General features: G+C 34.9%; 1 protein-coding gene across 4 annotated transcripts in view; it reads left to right on the forward strand.

The window, feature by feature from the left end:
* Positions 1-23356, forward strand: part of LOC137261452 (cytosolic carboxypeptidase 2-like) — a 90455-nt gene that overhangs the window by 55751 nt on the left and 11348 nt on the right. Inside the window, exons 23-32 of one of the 4 annotated variants that reach the window (XM_067799200.1) lie at positions 919-972; positions 2996-3118; positions 3993-4040; positions 8177-8243; positions 12662-12688; positions 14971-15102; positions 17006-17110; positions 20611-20664; positions 21645-21775; positions 22427-22496. In XM_067799200.1, the coding sequence (XP_067655301.1) occupies positions 919-972; positions 2996-3118; positions 3993-4040; positions 8177-8243; positions 12662-12688; positions 14971-15102; positions 17006-17110; positions 20611-20664; positions 21645-21775; positions 22427-22496 (811 nt within the window). Of the gene's footprint in view, positions 1-918; positions 973-1773; positions 1819-2995; positions 3119-3992; positions 4041-8176; positions 8244-12661; positions 12689-14970; positions 15103-17005; positions 17111-20610; positions 20665-21644; positions 21776-22426; positions 22497-23356 lie in introns of all 4 variants that reach the window. The other 3 variants (XM_067799201.1, XM_067799202.1, XM_067799203.1) reach the window with 3 other exon arrangements.

The raw sequence follows: 23356 nt of genomic DNA on the forward strand, positions 1-23356 counted from the left end.
AAACCAACTGATGAACTTATTTCAGTGTTGAAATATTACACCAGGGAAGGACCCCTTTCGAGCAAATTTACTATGTAAAAAGAGGGGGATACGGGTAGAACTCTTTCCCTCACTTGTGTCCAGCAGACATCATGTGTTGTTATGATCAGGGAATGAAATTAATGAATTGAGTTGAATTGAATTGGTTTGTCTTCCCAAGTGTGACTGATGCTCAACCTGCCATACCTTAAGACATCAAAAGATGGTATGGGGCGATGTGGTAGCCTTGTGGTTCGCTCGTCATGCCAAAGAGCAAGGTTCAATTCCCAGCATGGGTACAATGTGTGAAGTCCATTTTGGTGTCCTCTGACTGAAGTAAACGCATGCATGCACACACGCATGCACGCACACACGCATATACAGCCCTGCCATAGTTTTTTGATAAGCTAGCACTATAACACCGCAGTGTAGCTGCCATTTTACGAGAGAGATGCCACTCTTGGCCATGCCAGAATCCCATGGTTGTGAGCAAGAATCCTTACTTGTTAACCATATACTTGGTTTTTGTTTTCAGAGCTATAGCCACTTTACTGGAGAGTTGCATAACTTTGCCCATGAAAGGATTTGATGACTGTGTATTAGAATCTGTTACTTGTCTACATTATGTTACCTGGCTTTTTTTTTTTTTGAGCAATATCCACTTTACTGGAGGGTTGCGTCCCTTGCCCATCCCAGGATTGTGTGGTAGAATCCAATAGTTGTCCCTGTTAAGCTACTTGGTGTTTCAGAGTTGTATCCTTACCCCAACGTCAAGTTTAGAACCAGAAACAGTGTCCCTCATGACACCAACATTAACCTAACACAGAAGTCTGGTAATATAACAATAATATTGTTCAAACCAGTGTGACGTTTGACTCACCTTAAGCATCTGTACTTCAGGAACCTCCAGAGAAGAAGCCTGTTAGCAGCCATCCTCACGGAAAACAGGAGAAGGTGAGCTATTTCATTTGATATTCAAATCTGATATCAGGCAATGTAAATTTGATTTAATTTAAAGTCTAAACTGTCTCTTTCTAGTCAATATCTTCATTGTTAGTTAGATAAAAATTCATCAGTTTCTTTTCTTTGGAGTAAATTTAACTTCAATGATAAGCTTATTTGTTTTTTAGTTCAAAGTTTTGACGTAATTGTTTCTATTCACTTTCCTGCATATCAGTGGTATTCTTGCTAAACAAGCAATGGCTTTAGAGTCCTGGGGCCCGTTTCACAAAACTCTCGTAAGCCTAAGATCTCGAAACTTTCCTCGTAGCATTCCTGCTTTCTATGTTTCAGTATAGGAGGTGCCATTGCTACGAGAAAAGTTACGAGACCTTAGGCTTACGAGAGTTTTGTGAAACGGGCCCCTGTTGTTCATATTTTGGGTGACTTTGGTACTGGAACTGTTTAGTGTTGTGGGTTTGGATCTTTTAGAATGATTCTTGCATTTTGTGGTTTTGGCCTTTCAAAATTTCTTTGCTTGAAATGAATGTCTACTTCCACACTTTATCTTTGTGTGCAGTGTGAAAATATAAAGATAAAACCAACATTTGGAATAAATGGACTTAAACAGTAATCCAAATATTCTGTGTTCTTATTGTGTTTTAAATATAATTGGATTTGTTATTTGTTCTTTGATTTCTGCTTTTTAATGAAGTTAAAATTTCATTTGATGTTGTATTCAGTAGAAAATTATTTGAAGTTAGACTGCTTTAGAGTTAATGTGTCTTTGATTTTATTTTCTGTCATTTCCGCTAGAAGCATAGAGTGTCGAATCTGTCCTCTAACAGAGCTATATCTCCAGTGAGTTGCTCCTGTTGTCATGGTGATAAACAAGCTATGCTAGATCTAGTTGATTTCCCATTTTGCTGTGTGTTCTCACTGCCAATCACTGAACAAGCTGTGTGTTGTGACTTGTCAATTTTATTATCACTCACCTACAGGAACTGAACGGTTGTAAAATAATTAACTCACTGGTTTAATTTTCAGAATTCCCAATTGAAAATGTTATTCAGATGTTGTATTTAAATGACTCCTTCTAAACAAGTTTTGAAATTTGCTTGAAAGTTATTAAAGTTAATGATTTCAATCAAACCAGAGACCACATTTCAATTTTGTACTTTTTTTCACTTTTACAGATTAATAGTAAGATTGTCTAGAATGTACAGATTAAGTTGATAATATAAATGAAGTATTTTTTACATATATTTGAAAGGGAAAATTGTGTGTTTTTCATATAGTAAGCCACGGACAGTTCCTGTGTGTGTTCATCCTTCACCCTGTCACGAGTTACTGTGAACAAACAGGGACATTGTTGACACTGTCAGTACAGATGTAATAAATAGCTCCTATTATTTTCAAATATCCTAACATTAAAATCTGACAGGTGTCCCATTAAATTTTTAGCTGATATTTGTAAAGAAAATGTTTGGATTCTTGTAAATGTTGTAAAGTCTATAGATGTATTTATCCTACCCAATGTTAGAACGCCAATCACTGATTGGTCCAGGTGACCGTGATCGAATTTCCATTTACACTACCCTCCTGGTGGCTAAATTTTTTCAAGGGCAACTCAATGATTTATACTCCACTATTTGAATAAAACCTGCATCTACTTCAGTTGGTGCATGTCATGTGATGTATTCATAGGTTTTATTCAAGTTATTCCTCCAGTCTTTTTTTCATTGACCATTTGTGGCAAATCTGTAATTCTTTGCTTAGTGTATGCAACTCGCCCATCCCCCCAGCCACCAACTAAGAAAAAACTGCTAGGGCAGTCAAATAGATCTTCAAAAATATTCAAAAACTTTCTGTACTGAGAGTGCTATAACAATATCCTCTACTCCTACGTTAGCACTAGACGTGCATTACATCAATTTTGTGTATTTTTTTTTTTCGTGCATTTGTGTGTGTGTGTGTGTGTGTGTGCACTAACTAGCAACAGTTTGCTTGTCTGTTACGGATGGCTTGTTTCCACTAGGGTTCAACCCAGGCACTCCGCTATTCTACGTCATCTAAACGGCCTCGGTCGCAGGACGAACGTACCAATAATGGTATACCAATATTTGTGCAAGAGAGATGCGATGAACGACAACAGAAACGGGTAAAAATGTCTTCCTCAATACTATAGTGCATGCACTGTGAAAGTTAAGTTTTCGAATTTGTGCATTTTCTATTTGTTCTTGATTCTAACTGAAAGATTAACTCATAGATAAAATGAAAGATGATGTCAGTACTGTTCTTAAGGTTAATGAAGGGATGAATAAATATATATTTTGAGAGGTTAGATTTTTTAGTTAGTTTTGAGGGGCTCAGATATGAAAAATGTTTCTCATCATTTTCAAAAATGTTATTTTTGCATCCTGGATTATTATGCAGAGGAAGAATATCAGGGAATCATTCTTGGAGTTTCAATAGAAGTTCAAAATTACTTGTTTTCTCACAGAAGAGTTACTGTTCCTGAATATATACTTCGGGAAACAAATAAGGGAACACATGAAAGTACAAATGTTCCTCAATTTTTACCAGATTTCTTCACACACAGTATGACACAAAGCTCACGAAGAAACCTGGGAAAGAATAGAGGAACACTTGTCCTCTCATATGTTCCTTTACTTATTTCTTTTAGTATATATTTTGATGCCATAGTAAAATCAAATTATGGTTTATAGTTTTGAAAGTATGCTGATGATGAGAAACATTTGATTTTTCATAGTGTTAGTCGAGTGCCACAAATAATGGGTGTAGATGTGTCTTCAGATATGTGTGCACATTTTAATTGATGTTAATATCCTTCTTTTCTTTTGGAAGTATGACATTGTTAGATATGACTACAGTAGTGTTAGAATAGACAATGATACATTGTTAGAACACACTATGATGATAGAACATCTATGGTAGATAGTAATGCAGATGCTTATCTACACAGACTCACAGGTAGTATAAGTCTGTCACCTTTGACTTTTGACCTCTGACAGGCTTTGAGTGCTGCCTCTCATCAAAGAGGCACCCCACCCCAGAATGAGGTGAGATGGGTTAAAACCAAGGGCCTTACACCCCAACTATCTGGGGACAGGTTTGGGGTTTGTCTCAAAAGTTGCATAGTGTATTGTGATGATTTTGTGTCATAAGTAGATCACAGTGTAGCTGTATGTGTAGTAGAGCATCATGAGTCAGATGTATTGCTAGTCTCCAGTTTTCAGTTGTGCATGAATGTCTCAGTGTAGAGGTTGTTGTTTTCAATTTGTGTTTATCTCACATGAATAATTAATTAACCCCTAATAGTATACCCAAATAGATCACCCAACATGTTAGTTGAGCCGAGGTATAAATTTGACACTCTGAAAGTCAGCTCAAAATGTTAACAATTATATTTATTCCTATGTGTAATTACAGACAGGTACTTAATGCTGAATCAAGTAGTTAATATATTAGGTTATTGTGATACTTCGTAATTGTCGCTTTTTTAAAATATTGATGTAGATGTATCAGGTTCTGTATCATGTATCAGGTACTGTGTCAGATACTGTATCATCATGTGTAAATGCATGAAGCTTTGCAGCATCATTAAATTGTGTCAGTCCCTATACTAGCATATTGCATGAATGGTGTATTCCAAATCAGACAGTTTAGAAGAAATTTGTGTTGAATAGGTAGGCTATGTTTTATGTATTTTTAATCAGAATGAATAGCTTTTTCTTAAGCTGTCAAATTTCACTGACACTGACTAAATATGTTAGTGAATTGATACAGATAATAATAAATTACATTAGCATTAATTGAAGTGTTTTTTTAAAATATTTATATTCACAGTTTAGTTAAATTAAATTCAGTTCTGTACATACTTACACTTTATCGTAATCCCAGAAGATGGTGTGTTTTATTGTTTTTGAAGAGCAACTTTTGAGACAGTCCATCTTATTTTTGGCTCTGTCCTACCCAGGGTGCCTGACCTAGCCACACCCTCTCAACACCTTGCTTATAGTCATCTGGGTCAAACAGGGATACAGGGGACATTGCCTTAAAGTGACTTAAGGCAAAGTTGTCTTACACCTCAAGCAAGTTTAATTAAAAGGTTCGAGTCTTTCTTTCTGAAACCTCTGCCTTTTGGTGTAGAAATGCCTTCAAAATTTCAAATAAATATCTTGCCAGATTTGTGGGGATGCTTATCATTGGTATTATTCAACAGACATCAGTCACTGACACTGACAGTCACTCTCACATTGGGATGACAGCAGTGACATCACTGACTTCAAATTTCACATTATATTCATTCATAAATATATCCTTTATAGAGGCAAGTCTAGACAAGCAGACAGTTGTCTGTTGTTTTTTTTTAGAAATTATCATTTAAACTGTTAATTATTACCTTTGTGACTTGTGCAAGCCTAGTCAATATCCCATAGCTTCTAAGTTCTATTCATGAGCAGAGAATTGGGTGTTTTATGTTTTGGCAATGAGTAGCAATTTAGACCAGTAGAGATAAAACTTTGACATTTCAAAATGCTGACATTGTTCCTGCATGAGGCAACCTGTATTCCTGTGTCTGTAGCATGATCTGGCTGTATATTCCTCAATACATCATGCATAACAACTTTCATAGTGTGTCTTGTTGAACATAATCATATATGAATAATGCATGCTAATGCATTAGTGCATCCACATGAGTAGTCATAATAATCTGTACAGATTATGGTGCTATTGACATAATATAACTATTTAATAGAAAATTAACAATCTTCATATATATATTTCATATATAATATATGTGTATCAACTCAAACTTTTTGTGATTTCATCACATCTTAACCTGTCAAATGCTTTATACACTTACCTGTTCAAACAACTTTTATCTGTTTCAGTATCTATGTGTAAATGTTTTTTAACAATTTTTTTATGTTAATGCTGATATTGTCAATACTCAATGGGTTTTATGCAGTACTGTCCTCCATCAGCTGTGATCACGTAGCTTTGAGGTACTGTTGTGAAGCTGTCTGAAGGAAATGAAATGGACTTTCTTTCATCCTCTGAGCTCTATATAATCTCGTGAACATACATGATCACTATGTACTGAACAGCAAAAGAAACGCTACATTCAAAAAAAATTGAAATCCTATGAAAGTAATCATTCATGTTTACGTCTTGTCTTTAAGATGTTGACAAGAAGCCATAGTTGCGTTTCTCTTGCTGTTGAGTATATACAGTGCATCTGAGCTCTGAATTGTCTCAACGCTCAATGGCTTCCCTTCCACTTCAACTGGGCCTTTTTCTTTCAGCAAAGTGCTTGCATGTGTTCATGGGTGATGGAGGAACATTTTGTAGTGTTTGAAAAAATGGAGATTCCTTATCTTATATTCAGTCTAACAAACCTGAAGTCTCAACTTCTAACACTGACATCTGGACATGGAACCCTTGATTATCATGTCGCATATACAAGAACATTTAGTACTGACGATGAATCTCTGCCTTGTTTATTCAGTATATTGTATCTCTGTTCATATGATACACACCCTTGAAGTTACATGACTGTTGTCAGTAACTCTGAAAGAGGCTATGGTCTGGTTTGTCAAGGGTTGTTGTAAGAGAATAGAGCTATATTACCCTGGATAACCAAGGCTAGAATGTCATGTAACATTGATCCAATGTATCTGTGAATCCAATACAGGCCTGGTCTGTGTGTCCACCCAAACTGTATAATTTCACATGGGAGGTAATCATTTAGCCATAGAATATACAACCACTTTCATCCAGAGCTTGTGTCATTGACTCCTCTTTATATGATATTGAGCTATAAGGCCAGTCGGTTTATCTTTACTGAAAGTAGGTAAAGTAAGCAGCACTGTCTAAAAGATGTTGAAATACACCAAATCCTTTACGTGACATTTCAGCTTAACTTCAGTGAGATAAAAACATGGATGTTCTTTAACCTGTTTTGAGAAGTTCCAAGGAATATAAAAAATGTGTTCTTTATGTGTTTTCCTTGGGTAGCATTGATATCTTTCGTAAGATGAAAGATTTTGTGAAGTGTAAAAATCATGATCCCAGTGAAAATTCATTTGGTTGAAGAAGTCAGAGTTTTGAATCTTTCTGAGGCGTGAAGCTCGAAGATCATGATCTATCTATTACTGGGACTACGTACTCTACTAAAGAGAAGTATTCAGTGCCTCTGGCCTTACTCTCCATTTGTTGTTCATTTGCAACTTGTAGTCTAGTCTATGTCATGTTTTTATATAATATAAACTGATCAAACTTTTCATTCCTCCCTATTGTCGATAGTTGATTACTCTGATACTAGTTTCCCTTCAAAACAGGAGAGTTGTTCCCACTGTTTTAGTGACCCCAGCTCCTGTTGTCAGCATGTTTATGTTGTCCTTTGTTGCTCTATATGTGGTTATGTATTGTCAACATGCCTGTTATATCATTTATGATAAACTGGTGTTCCTTTATGATAGGTTTGGCTAAACAGCTGGAGTCTGTTTTGAAGCAAGAACTTTTGAAAATATGTTTAAAACAAATGTGCAACTTTTTCAGACAAAACATGTTCTTGCAACAGTAATCATGTCCCGACCATCTTAACAAAATCAACAACGTATTTAAATCAGCATCAACAAAATAGAGAAGTGTCTTTGGTGTTTTCTAAGGACACTTGAAGATGGTTATTGGAAAGTACTATATGTGATTGCAATCTTATCTGCAAGAGTTTCCATTTGAAATAAAGTAACATTTAGTTAACCCATGACTGTTCAAGAATTGGTCTTAATGGATCAGGCTGTGACTTGGTTGATATTGTGTCAATATACCCCTTTAGTTTGGATCTTTGCTCATAATATCAATCACTGGTCTCTCTGGTTCAGACTGGATTGATTACCAGCCATCATTCTATAGCTGGAATATTGCTCATCACAATGTTAATAACCAAATTTAACTCACTCAGTAGATCTGAATGTAATGGAAGTCAATAGTTAGAAAAATGACGTAAACAAAAGGTAAAGCAAAAAGTAAAGCAGAGATATATGTGTAATAACTTGCATGAATAGAAATGGAAAAGCTGCATTGTTTCAGAGTAATCTGTACAGTACATCAATACACACTCAACAAATCAGTGTTTTGTTGTTTTGCAACATATATTTGTATTGACTTTGACAACTGTGACTTGTTTTAGTCGGACTACCTGGAAGCTTTGACGGCAGCATACCTGAGAAATGGGATCCCCCTCCTAAATGAACCAGGTGAGATTATAACCAGCAATACAGCTGATATGTTTGATGCAGTAGGTTTGTGCATCGTGAATCAATATCGGCATAAAGGCGCCAGTGTCTGTCTTCTTATGTCCTATGGCATTTGTCCTTATAGTATATCCTTGTATGTTCCAGCAGTTTGAGTTTGTTTACAAAGGTTTAATAGGATAAATACCTATGTTTATATATGTGAGATGCAGATATCCCTTAGGGCTCCCGAATATGATAATAATGCAGTAGGTTTGTGCATCATGAATCAATATCGGCATAAAGGCGCCAGTGTCTGTCTTCTTATGTCCTATGGCATTTGTCCTTATAGTATATCCTTGTATGTTCCAGCAGTTTGAGTTTGTTTACAAAGGTTTAATAGGATAAATACCTATGTTTATATATGTGAGATGCAGATATCCCTTAGGGCTCCCGAATATGGTAATATATCAAATCATAGCAAAGGGATTGTACATTTTTTCAAGAACTAGATATGCCGACAAACCTTAGATTTGTCTAGCTTATTGAAGATTACTTACTATTCAAAATCACTTACTTGTTTGTTCCTTAAAGTGAAATTGTTAGTGTATTTAGTCATGACAAAATAGGCACAATTTATGCATGGCAGTTTCTTTCTGTGGTATGTAAAAGAAATTGTGATCTTTAAAATGTGTCTTGTCAGTCAACTGTCAAACAATGTATTATGCTATAATTGAAATCTACAATGTTTTTCATAAGATTGAAAGCTAGAATCTAAAATGCCCCAAACATTATGCATTTTCCAAATTGTGTTGTATTAAATATCATATGCACTGCCTGCTTATCATATCTAAGTTATATTACTGACTGACCTTCTATGTTCTGATTATATCTTTTATCAGTTTCAGCACTTTCAACCATTTCGATTGTACCAGATGGTAGAACTGTAATATCATTTGCTTAATGCCTTTAGTTGAAAAGCACACTCTGCTCATTCAGTTTTATTGTTCCTTTTTTTTAGATTTTTTAGACAAATAATTCAGGATGCTTTTTTTTTTGTTATCTTTATTGCATTTTAATTGATCAAAAAGAGTATGGTCAGGAATTATATAAACATCATTTGAATTACATAAAAAATTATGTATTCATTCAGGTACTTTAATAAGAGGATCAGAGATGAGATAATATATTTTATTTTTGTTTTGTTTTCCTTTTGTATTTTCTGATTTGAATTAGAATTTTTTCCTTCAATATATTAAATTGTAGGTTTTTGATATGAAGTCCAGAAACTTGCTAATAAGATCTTTTGTGATTCAATGGGCTGCTAGATATCAATGTATCACATGATTTCCATGGCAGTTTTAGTGAAAATGGATGCCAAAACAGGTACATTAGCATCAGTAGATGATATTCTCTCCTCCATAATATATCCGTAGCTGTTATCACTGCTCTGTCCTAGGAATAATGGAATGCCATAACATTAGTTGTTATCCCTGTTGTCATGGGAAGCATTGGATTAGATGAGATGTTATCTCAGTTGCCATGGGAACAGTGGGATTAGATGAGATGATATCCCTATGGTCATGGATTACGTAACATTGGTTGTTATCCTTGACGTGTCATGGAAATAATAATAATAATAATAATATTAGTTGTCTCTGCTATCTTAAGGACACAAGGATAGCATAGCATTGGTTGCTGTGATTCCCATATCATATAAAATAGATGATGTAACATTAGTTGTTATCTTTTCTTTCATGGGAACAGTAAGTTGACATAGCATTAGTTTTATACCTGTTGTCATGGTAATGAAAGGAAGGCATAGTACTTATTGTCCCTGTAATCATGGGAACATTAGTCGTCATCAATGCCATTTATCATAAGGAACCCTCTATTACCTCAGTACTTGATGTTGTTACCACTCATTTAAGACGATCGCGCCAATCGGAATTGATCTGGAAACTGAAGTAACTCTCTATTATTGCGGCATTGCTATTACTATGACACGTGGTACAGGCAAATGACACTGTCAAACTTTTACTAAGACAGATATCAAATCTTATTAGTTTTAATATCAAAATGTATTTAGGAATATCATTCACATTAGTAATATTGTCATGTTTTTAACCAAAACATTTGAAACGTCTATCTATTTGGATACAAGGTAGCAATAATGTAACAAAATAAAATTTTGCTGCCTTGAAATGTACCATACAATTTGCTGCCGAGTGCAGGGTGAAGTTGCATAATACATCACTTCCAGTTTTAGTTTTCAGATGGAAACTATGCAAACGACCTTACATTTGTCACAGGATTATGCTTGATTAAGGAAGTTTTTGATTCATGCAAGATGTAATGGCAGTCGGGGGTCATAGTAGTTTCAAAACATTCCAGAACTTACTGAAAAGATGGATTCTTTAGAATTTGTATGATTACACATGACATTCCTATGAAGAAAGTGACTATTTCAAGAGCGACGATTCTTTTTACGTAACTTGCATTTGTAAACAGCCCATGTGGGGCATGGTGTTTCTGCTTTCCTAGTATTTTCACATGCTGCAGTAACAGAGAGTCGCCCTTATAATGAGAATAGTAGAATGATAGAACACTAGTTGTTATCAGTACCATTTAATGACAACAGAAGAATGACATAACATTACTTGTTTTCCTTTCTTTAGTGAGAACAATAGGATAATATAACTCTAGTTGTTACCAATATCATTTAATGACAACAGAAGAATGAGATAATGTTAGTTTTCCTGTTATAAGAACAATAGGATAATATAACTAGTTGTTATCAACACCATTTAATGACAGCAGAAGAATGACATAACGTTACTTGTTTTCCTTTCTTTAGTGAGAACAATAGGATAATATAACTCTAGTTGTTATCAATATCATTTAATGACAACAGAAGATAATGTTAGTTTTCCTTTCTGTTATAAGAACAATAGGATAATATAATTAGTTGTTATCAACACCATTTAATGACAGCAGAAGAATGACATAACGTTAATTGTTTTCCTCTCTGTTGTGACAACAGTAGGATGATATAACATAAGTTGTCATCACTGCTTCATCGTGTAAACTGTAAGATGTCATTTAACATTTATTCTGATCATCTCCAGTGTCATTTTCTGAAACTACTTGACTATTTCATCATAGTTCTAGAAAAGAAAGAGACATGCACCTATGTAACTAACTTGTTAATACTAAATTTCGTTGCATAATTATTACATTCTTACATTCTGCTTCCCTAACCGTGTTAACAAATTCCACACAGACAAGTAGTAGTGACTTTGTGGCTTTCTTTTTCCTGTCTGTCTGTCATGAGAACCATTGTTATGAGTAGAAATAAAACATATGAATAATTTTTAAAAACAGTGTATAACTGTAAAGAATGGATTTCATGAGATCATCATATGCTGTTTGGTCCGTTGCATTCTTGTTTTAAACTTACATGTCTCTACTTGGTCACACCTGTGGGGGCGGTGGGGTAGCCTAGTGGTTAAAGCGTTCGCTCGTCACGCCGAAGACCCGGGTTCGATTCCCCACATGGGTACAATGTGTGAGAATATTGATATTGCTGGAATATTGCTAAAAGCGGCGTAAAACCAAACTCACTCACTCACTCACTCACTCACACCTGTAAATTGGGCTCAAGTCATGTTTGATAGACCTGTGAAGATCTGGGTTAGAACTGATCTTCAGTAAGAGGCAACTAGTGGAATCAGGTAGTCAGGCTTGTTGACTTGGTTGACACAAGGCATCATATCCAAACTGAGTTACATTAGATGAATACTCCAGGCCACTGGATTGTCTGGTCTAGACTCGATTATTTACAGACCACCTCCATATAGCTGGAATATTGCTGATTGCGGCGTAAAGCTAAACTCAGTCAATCATGATTGATAGGTGTTGAAATATTGATGAATACCAGCACAAAATAACATTAACACTGACCTCCCCTTAGAATGGACAGTTAAAGTGTTGGTATATCACACTAAATCCCTGTCCAGTAAGAACATAGCAAGCCCATCCACATGTTCATGGGTTACATCTAAGTGATAAACTTGTGAGACTGATATCACTTCAGATAGCCTGTTTATGACCTGCTAGGGGGTGGTTGGGTAAGCCTAGTGGTTCACTCGTCATGCCCAAGACCTGAGTTCATTTCTCCACATGAGCACAATTTGTGAAGCCCATGTCTGGTGTCTGCCACCACAGTATTGCTGGAGCATTGCTGAAATCAGCATAAAGCTAATTTACTCGCTCCCTAATGATCTTTTATGATATACTTGGAAAACTGTTCAAAGCAGCATAAATCCTAATTCAGTCGCTTGGTCACTCCACCATCAGTAACATTTCCAGTAAAATATGACAGTTCCTCACCTCCTTGAATATGCACTGAAAATAATTGTACTTTACATTTTCACTCACAGTTTTTGTCAAACTGGATCCAAAGAGAGGTATTTTTTTGACCTGGTCATTTTGCTCTTGACCAGCATCATAGCATCTTAATCTTAACCGTAGCATTGTGTACTATTTCTTTATGTCTCAATCATTTCCTGCATAGATATCATTATCAAAAATACATCATGGTTTTTCAAAGACTATGTACCTGCCATCACCCATGAATGCACAAGGTTTGCACTGTTATAGTGACAAATTAAGGATGCTGTAAGTATTTTAATTTAAGTAAAATAAACCCTTTTCTGTGCATGAACTTACATGATGGTACCATTGCCTCATTCAAACTCTGTGTATGCTGTTGAAAACAATGTATGAAGATCTGGGCTAGAATTGGTCTTCAGCAACCCGTGACTGTCATTAGAGATAACCAGTGGGATCAGGTGGTCCAGGTCACTGGGTTGGTTGGTCATTTATCATATTCCAGTTGCATATATTGATGCTCGTGATGATGATCACTGGATTGTGTGGTCCAAACTTGATTATTTATAGACAGCTGCCATGTAGCTAGGATATTGCTGAGTGCAGCATTAAACAACACACCTATGCTTACGGAACAAGAAATATTGTCATTTGTGTTATGTGACATGAGCACTCATTGGTTTGGTCTTTCAGTCGGGTGAAAGAGGCTGTTTGAGTTGTTAATAATATCTTCTTTACTGATAAAAGAGAATGTATTCATAGGTGATGGAAGAACACAGTATGCCAATGATGTATTAATGATGAGATATCATATGAATCTGTATGTTAGCTAAAATGTCCCAGACATCATCTTTGTAGGATGTTTTGAAACATTGAATGAAACGTTCATTAACCTTAGTCACATATTATTTAGTGATTTATCTTTTGTCAGGGATTGGGAAACTTCAGCCTCTATTCTAAATACGTAAAACATTGTTTAGCCAGTGTATAGGTCATTGTGAACAAAGTGCAATAAAAGAAAAAAATATGTTTTGATAAATATCTCCTAACTTTAACCAGTTCCCTTGTTCATGGCGCTAATTAAATCTGAACATTCAGTCAGTTAAGTGCAGATTTTTCATCCAAGTGTAAAAAAACATATTTCCCTTTACTGAATATTGAGAGGTGTTGGATTTTTCTTTTTATCTGACAATCATCTTACCAACATTTCCCTCATGTAAATCTTCTCTTCTTTTGGTGATGGAATTCTTCATGTCCTGATCGGTTTTGAAATTTTAGTTTTCTTCTTTCTCTTTCCGTTTGCATAGTCAATAGTGCAGAAGCCCTTGATGCATGATGGCTTTTTTAAAAATACCATTTAATGGTATTGTATCCATGACAACCCAGCATCCTGTCCAAGGGCAAAAGATGGTTTAATTTCATGAGAGCCTGATTTATGACTCTCACTTGATTTTTTCTCTACAGTATATTGTAAAATAACAGGGGGTCAATCGAATGTCAAGTAATGTGAACTGCGAGTTAAGAGATGTGAGTGGTATTGTAGTGCATGGTGAAGTGGGCATGTGTATGGTTTCATTTTGTGGTGTGAACCACAGCCATTGTTACACTTGGATTGAAATTGCCCACTGTTATGTCTTAGTAAACTGAAATATCATATACTTGCTCCGAACAACTTTGACTTAGTCTTCCTGTTGATTAAAAATGTCACTGACATCCCAGGGAGGGTTTGACTGGGAAAAGAAAAGCTCAGGATCGAGCCAAATAAGTTTCAGTCTATGGACTGTCATTCTAGTGATTTGTTAATTCCATTTTTAAATCGAAATCACAATGTAAATTCAAACTTTGATGATTACATTTCGTTGTGATGAGAAAGAAGAGAAAATGAGGTTAACTTACTGTGTTGGTAATTACATGTTAGTTTGGTGGAATGTACTTACAAGGACGGACCAGTTGATATTTTAGGTTGGTCGGCTTGAATTTGTTTTGATTTTTTTTGTTGATTTATATTTTGGTTCCAAAATGTTTGGTCAAAAGTATAAGCTCATATACAAACTGGTGAATATATCGTACATATTATAAGTTCTGCCACAATTTGTGTTGGTATGAAGTAAACAAGAAAATACAATATCTTGATGGATACTTGTTCAGTTGACATGTTGTGGGACAATTATTTGAATCTGAATAAAACCTAGTTGGAAATTATGCCCAAATACTTTTTACAAAATCATTTCAATTTTTACATATTCTTAATGAGAAACAACTCTAAACTGTGATCGAAGGTAATAATAGAGTTATCTTCCCCTGCTCTGTCTGACCTTGCCCTTCATTGCTCTGAGTGTGCAAGTCTGTTCTTTGACAGTTCCTCATTTCCGCTATTCTGGCAACAAACACATCCCTGGCAACCTCCCCTTCAATCTGGAGGGGCTGTGTCCGCACCATGAGCAAACATTTGCAGCCCAGTACGTTGCACATCAGTTGCAAGTGACAGGAGGTAAACCATTTTGTCCCTCACCAGTTAACCACAGTTTGTTTGAGAAAGTGGGCTGTTGTTTTGTGTGAACTTCACATGTTTTTGTTGCACCTTTGGTTATGGTTGTTCAGTGTCGTGCAGGGTTATTTATGTATGTAATTAATGTTTGTCAGTGATACTGTGTTATTATGTTTTAGCTTTTATGTTGTTTTACCTTTTGAGAACTTTTCATTTTAAGTTAAAGGATGTAGTATGTTATGGGCCTTTTTTGCACCTTGGATCTAAATAATTTAAGGATTATGTAAAAGGTTTACTAAAAAAAGAGATATTTTTCAGAAAATCTTTGTCCTTGATTTTGGAAGGAAATGGAGGACAGTGCAAACATAGTCATCTAGGGTTTATGTATTTGTTTAATGTTATCCTTCTAATGTTTGAAAGATCATTCCTATTTTGATCGTTTGATCCCTATTTATGTACTCGCAATTAAATATTGTGTGGAAATTTTGCCATTAGTAAACTAATTATTTCCAGGACCATTGCAATAAATGAAACTGGCAACAATTTCCTAAAGTTAAAGATTTGATATCTCCAGTGGTATGAAAGGGGCCCTCATTATCATGCCTTGACCTTTTCCATATCATGACATAAAAATAATAATTCATGTAACCTTATTAAACTGTAAAATTTTGTTTGTTTTGGTTGAAATCACTGAACTATTATAAATATTGTTTTCATAATCACTTAAAGCATTTTTTACATACATATGAGTTCTGAACCCTGTTAAAGTAATTATGTGATGTTCAAACAAGCACTGAGCACTTGCACAGCACAGCACTTATGTTTATATCTAAGGCTTATGGTTTTGGAATGGTGTAGGGAGCTTCGGTGTCATGTTAGGCTTGCATGCTTTGCCTGCTTGATTTTTTTCATGGTTTTTGTAGTTTGAGTGGTAGTATATCTAACATTGGTTGTTTGTTATTCTTAGATGTATACTTAGTACAGTCTTTAGATGAAACACTGTACTTTTGTACGTATTATTTTTACTTGTTTCAATTGCTTTGCAGGCCATGTATTGTTGTATTGGGTTTGTTTTGCTTCTTTTTGGGCTCTATCTGAGTCCTACAGTTGTTCATTTTGTTGTATTATTATCTTATGGTTTGTATTAGATCTTGGAGGAGAGTTGTTTTAACATTTGTTTTAGATGAATGCATTTGTAAGTGAATTTTGAATTTTGTTTTATTTTTATTCCACAATAATACAATGTCTCAAATATGCTTATAATCATATAAAAAACTAACATTTTGTTTTCTAGGATTTTCTGAGTATTAATAGTTCTGATTTATTAAAAATAACCCCCACATTTTGCTACATGTGATGTTTGCATTGAGCAAAGAGGAAAAAAATAAGTTTTGAAACTAAAGTGAAAGAATGTTGATCTAAAAATACCTTGGCCCTGTAATTTCCTATTCATCCTTTGCAGAAAATACTTTTCAAAAAACCAAAAACAAATGCTATTGATCTCACTGCCCCATCAGTAATTCAATCCAATATTTTAGATTACAGGAAATTCAGAATTTGGAAACTTGCAATAATTTTGCTCACAATGGCAGTAATAATTAAAAGGCTGTGAGATTTTATGAAACCAAAATTGAAAGATGTCTAATGTCCAGTGACAATATTGCAATATGGACAGTCATGTGACACCCATTAGAGTCACGGGCTAATGCTATTTACTGAACAGAATGTCATAACAAGAAACGAATGAAGTTACAATTCTGGAGAAAAATGTCAGCTTGCAAATGGAATCTCTACACAATTATAATACATGTATTAGATCAGCTTTCTTTCACCTACAGTGAGTTATGTTTTTTTGTTGGTTTTTTTTTTCCACTGTAAAATATTCACAATTTCACCTGTCATATAGCTCACGACGGGGTGAAAAAAGACCTTCGAGGTGGTAAACTTAGGAAAATCAGGGATAAGCAACAGCAAGATAAGGATCTGGCACCTTCATCTGACCCTCCTTCAGGTAGCCTTGACATTTTGACCTTGACCCTCCTCCTTGACCTGTCAGTGTGGCTATAGGGTTTCACCATTGTGAAACTCCTTTACTGCAGCCTTTAACCTCAACATTTTGTAGTAAGAGTGACTAGACATTGTTTTGTTATTGATTTCTTACAACCTTTTTGATTAGTAATGTGAATCTGTCTCTTGTGTTAACCTGTCAGTGTTTTTTCACTCTTTTGGGTGAGCTGTTTCTTAAACATTTCATTATAGAGACACTCAATTGCTTAAGACAACCTTTATGCCTATTACTTGGATCATAGGTTTATTTTCCTGACTTTTTATGACAAAAAAAATATTTCAATATTTTTTTAGGTTTAGCAATGAGCAGAAGTTCTATGAGGAATTTTCTTCCATTGTTTATAGTTGCCTAGTCTGTTCTATGAATGAGTATATAAAGCCAGTCATACAACAAATTGCATTGAAAATCCTCTTTGGTGTATATATTCATGTATAGTTCAGTGGGACTGAGTAGTGTTTATCTATGATCTAAGTAATGGAACTTCTAATACTGGATAGATACCCACTTTGGCAATGACATCGCAAACATTTTTTTCTTTATGCTTGTCTCTTTTCTTAGTGGCGGACCTATGAATACTTAATTAATTCCCTTGATGTTGTCAGTATAGGTGGGATATCTAGTCAGTAGGTAACAGCTGTTAGGACCAATAACATTACATCTTCTTACCTAACGGAACCAGTGCTTCAGTCATGCACACATGAAACCTTATTAATGCAGACAGTTAACTCCTACAACAGAGTGTCAGTGAACTTGATTCTGTCAGCCCGTTATAGTTGTGGGATTATGGTGTTCTTGTAAAGTATTCATTATTTTATGACATGAGGAAGTTAGGAATCGATGGACAATATATATATATAACAACATACTTTACAACATTGTAAATGTGTCTGCTGTGGCAAATTTGTAGTAGAAGATTTTCAGGGATATAAATAGAGTATTTGTTTTCATTTCCACAGTAATATTCTTAGCGTGATTTTCACATCTGGAGTATTTGAATTATCAAAATGCAACTGAAAAAAACATTTGGCGATGAAAAAATATACTTCCCATGAAAGGTTTAGACTCACTAGTGTGAATATACTAGTAGCCACTTACTTCAGGTAGCTGTTCTAAACTAAATTTTGCTAAATATTTCATACTGTTTATGTATGAACTGACATATGGTAAAACAAATTTCTACCACTGAAAAGATCATTGTTATGGTTTCAAGAAATAATATAATTTAGTCAATTTGGTGAATTCTTAACAAAGCTTTTCACCAAAATGCAAGTGTTCACATGCATGATATTTGCACATGCTTTTCAGCAATTTGATGCATGATCCTTGTGCAACTGATCTGCATTAGGTTTGCAGTTGGTTCCCCCAAGATAGTGAAGAAATCAGTCTTTGAGTAAATATATATACATAATATATAATGAGTGTTTCCAGTGAGTCTAACTATTTGATGGGAAATACATATTATTGCAAACTTTCTCCAAAGACTTCAAAGAAACAAAACTCCAAGTACATGTATCTACAATCGCGGCTTTCTGTTCTTTGTTGTTTCATCAGTTCCACATGTGACATGACAAAGCAATTTCTTCTTGATTAGTAATGATTATTTTTTGTTCTCCTTACCTTTACTCTCCGAGCAAGTATTAATTGGTTGAAACTGATGTGATTTAAGAGTCTGGATTAATAAGGTTTGTTCTATGTGGTATTTGGGATGTAGCTTGTTTGTGAAATATTCTGAACTTAAATCAAACTGTTTTCTTGGCTATTTTTGCCATAATGTTAGCCTTATCTCATAAAATCACTCAGTATAAGTTAATACAGACATATCTTGTAGAAGAGTCAGAATTGTTCACAGCCTAACTCAGCCACTTCTGACAGTATCACAAGAAAGTTATCAATGCTGTTTTTTATTCTTGAAAAAAGGTAACCAATAATCTCAGTCTCTAACTACATGTATTTCACATTTACTCATATACTGTGTAGCCTCAGAGTAGATGTGTTTGGTATAATAATCACTCTAGCAAAACACCTTGAATTGCTGTAAACATAGGAAAAATGGCTTGGAACATGATCTAATATCATTAGTGTATTCTTCTAATATAAATAGTCTGAAAAGTTTAACACTTTAGAAGAAAGTATTTCAGTGTAATAAATACAACTAGATAATACCGCTTTTGTTGAAAATGTCAGTCGAAGATTGACTTGGTAAGTCTATAGTCCATACTGAGCATGTGAATCATTTTCAATAGAATTATATTCAGTTTATCAAAAAATAAAATGTTTAGGAGTTCATTAACCAACTTCATACATACTTCATAGATAAATGATACAATTTTGTCAAGACATAAGTCTTTTGAAACACATGGTCGGGTTGCCAAGAAGTTATATTGGTACTAAGTCGGTATATTCCGACTTCAGTTGTTGATATTGGTGATTTATTTTTATGAACCATCAAGCTAAAAGCATTAAGGTGAGGGAAAATTGGATTTGATGCCATGATCAAGATTAATGTACTTACCAGCATGCAGAAATGTGCAGGTAAATAAAATTACTCATCAATGCAAAGCTTTGACTTTGCATTGTCAAAATTATGTTTCTCTGGGCATGCACTTGGTCGAATACATAATTGATTTTATGTGTTCATGTTTCCTTTATTTAGTTTGGTATTATCTGTTATCTTTTCTGGTTTCCAAAATTTCAAAGTTGTGTCAATTCTTTTATGGAAATTTTGTGAACATGTCTAATCTGTTGCTTCAATGTGATATGGTTTCAACAATGGCAATTTCCTGTCTGCTATATCAAAACAAATGCATCTTTGACGACTGGAAAAATATAAAAAACTGGATTAATATTCCTGTTGCCTGCACTGAATTAATGCTGGTTTTATGTAATGGTTACAAGGGCTTTGATATCTGTTATTTAGAAATTATTTGTAACACTTTTATTTGAATTTACATTGTTTTATGAATAATGTCCTAATTCTTGTAATTCATTATTTTACTTTGAAATGATACAGTGTCATTTTGATTCAAGGTGGCAGGATTGATTGCCTAGGAATACACTGTTTTTATAGATGTTTCTCTCATTTATTAGATGTTCAAGGTGATGCATAAGAAATGATGTGTATTAAAATTGTTAACAATATTTACACTATTTGTGTTTAACATTCACATGGGATTTTCTGCCTTGCTTCAGTCATTTCATGATGAACTTTTCAATCCTTTGAAATTGAGTGAAATATTAAGTAGCTCAAATATCTTAATGTTTTCATCTGTGTAAGCATGGAACAAGAATTCACTTTGGAATTCATTTTCAAGTATGAAGTTATCTCTTCCCAAAAATTATATTTAAACTTAAAATTGGAGCATGTTCATAGTGCAGAAGATCTCAGCGTTTTGTTTGTCACACATTTTGTTGTTGCAGCCATATTTTGTTTTACACTGTTCTAGGCAATTCCTACTTTAAGATATGGAAGTTATTCTCCCGGCGGAGTGCAGATGAGCGTAAGACTTACACCAAATTCCTGGCCCATCTCCCACACTAACAAAAATACTATTCTCCTACTAACTCATGTCAGCTTATTGAAACTACTCTATAATGGTCCAATTATAATGGATTATTCATTTTCAGATTTAATGCTATTTCTTTAGTTTGAATGGTAGAATATTTTATTTTGTTTTGGGATCATTATTTTCAATTAAGTATCTTTACCAATTAAAAGCCTAGGATTTTAGTCAACATCTTTTCTACTGTTTCTTCTAAATGTGTTTTATTTATTAATCGACTTCAGTAATAAATGTTGTAACTTTTATTGATGTGATTACTAACTTTCAAACTAGTTGATCATGGTTGTGTATTTTGGAGAAGTGGTGAGGAAGATATATTTCCTTCTTTGTAATGAAATAAGGTACATGCAGTCGCAGGTATTTATGGGGTTATGATTAAGTATTTTCTACAAAGATAATACTTATCTGGGGTTCCTTTCACAAAGCACTATGCTGATCATAAGTCACTAAGTTCACCTTAGTGCAATATTAAAGAATGGGAGTTAAGGTTAACCTTATTAAAAGTTGCTTCGTACAAGGAACCCTTGGAGTTCTGGAGATGTTTTTGATGATGAAATAATGAGTGCTTATAAGGCCAGGGGTGCTTAGGTTTCAGATCAAATTAGTCATCACAATTGTTCAACATAATGTGTACACATTCGTATATGGTTTGTGCCAAAAACAACCAGCTCAAGTTTGTCAGTTTACATTCATCAATAAATCTGGAGAAATGATATATTTACTAGCTTGTTATAAGACGTTTTCCTTGATCTGGAATTCAGATAACAGATTACAATTATAACAGATGCAGAGTGTAGGTAATGTTACATGTGCGTAAATTGAGAATGCGGGTGGCGTTTTCACGGCATCGTAACATAATGTAGAACTGTATATGAAGCAGCAGTCAAGTGAAGATGCTAATGTTGTACGTGTTACAGCTGAGGTGACTGTGGAGGATTACCTCAAGTCCCGCCAGAATAACGTACCTCCACTTGACAGGCGGCAGATGCCACGCCACCTGGTGGAAGTTTCAGCAGCACAGCAACGACAACAGGATATGCTACAGAAGGTGGGTGTCAGTCTTATCCGAGGTCCATGCATCCTCAATTTTCCAACATAGTTAGTATCTTTTCTATAATGATGTGAGAGGGATTTATTTAGACTGCATGTTATGGCTTTATGAGGTAACTCATGAATCACTATTAACATGCCTAGTAAAGAGGACCTGGTTTAGAACTAGTCTTCAGTATCCCATGCTTGCTGTAAGAGACACCAGGTGGGTTGGATGGTCAGACTTGCTGACTTGGTGGACACATGTCATCGTATTCCATTTGCGTAGACTGATGCTTGGGTTGTTGATCACTGGATTGTCTGGTTCAGAACATGTTTGCAGAACATACAGTTGGAATACTGCAGAATGCAGCATAAATCTAAACTCACTCACTCACACCAGTAAAAAAGGGAAAGGTTTAATACTTACTTTTACATTTTCACACATAATGCTATGCTGCAACTTCTCAGAGATTCAGAAAATGTGGGTCTTAACAAAAATGATGGTATGCGCCCAATTTGCATATGAAAAATGCTTTGGTTTGTTTGTTTATCATTTAATGCCACACTTTGCAGTTATCCAGCCATAAGATGGCAACAAACTTAATATGGATTTCTGGGTAGATCCTGGTTTGCAGATGCCCCATTTTTTTCTCTCATATTGTTTTAGGTAGATAAGAGTAATCTCATCAAACAGCATCCAAACCCTTTTGATGAGAAGCACATTGATGCCAGAAAAGGTGAGAGGCTTTTGCAACTTTGAGACAGATGTTTATTTTTGCATGTGATGCATGTGACTCAGATATTCATTGAGAATAGTTACTATATTTTGCTTCCTAGGCTGGGACGGCTAACCCAGATACCCGGGACAGGTGGGTAATTAGTTGCACCCAGATACCCATCTTAATACCCTTACTTGTTATAAACATGGGACTAATCAATTTAGCACTGTAATATGGTATTCTTTTGTGATGAAAAGGTTGTATTGTCTTTGAAAATTTTTGCATAATTTACACTTTACTTTTTTAAATATAATGCATGGTTAATATATTGAAAAACGCACAATTTTAACCTCCAGGCTGAAGAATATATTGACATTTCTAGCAAATTTAATGTCAGGAATTAACATAACAGGTATCTGGGTAGGGCTAGAAGTAGAAAATTTGGACCCGTCCCAGTCTTTTTCTCTTCCCTTCGACACAATTTCAGAAAGCTAAGAAAAAATAATGCAACTAAAAAGCATGCAACAAATCTTCTGATCACATTGATCAGGCCAGTGTGAGGGTCTATGGATCTGACCAGTTTATCCTATATACAGATATATAGTGTTCACAAGAGAATACAATGAACAGGTGCACAAATGACAGTGTATATGGCATTACAAGGTTTTACATGAGGATACAGCTCATGTTGTGATAGTACAGATAGGATTACTGTACAAGTTCTCATGACAATATCTATGTTCACATGACAATACAGGTGTTCACATGACAATATAGCTTTTGCCATTATAGATGTGAACATGAGAGAATATGTGTCCACATGACAATAAAAATGTGTCACATGTCAGTCTTGGTGTTAACATGCCTATACAGATGTC

The sequence above is a fragment of the Haliotis asinina genome, chromosome 14, assembly GCF_037392515.1.
Source record: "Haliotis asinina isolate JCU_RB_2024 chromosome 14, JCU_Hal_asi_v2, whole genome shotgun sequence".
In the NCBI taxonomy this organism is placed as follows: Eukaryota; Metazoa; Mollusca; class Gastropoda; order Lepetellida; family Haliotidae; genus Haliotis; species Haliotis asinina.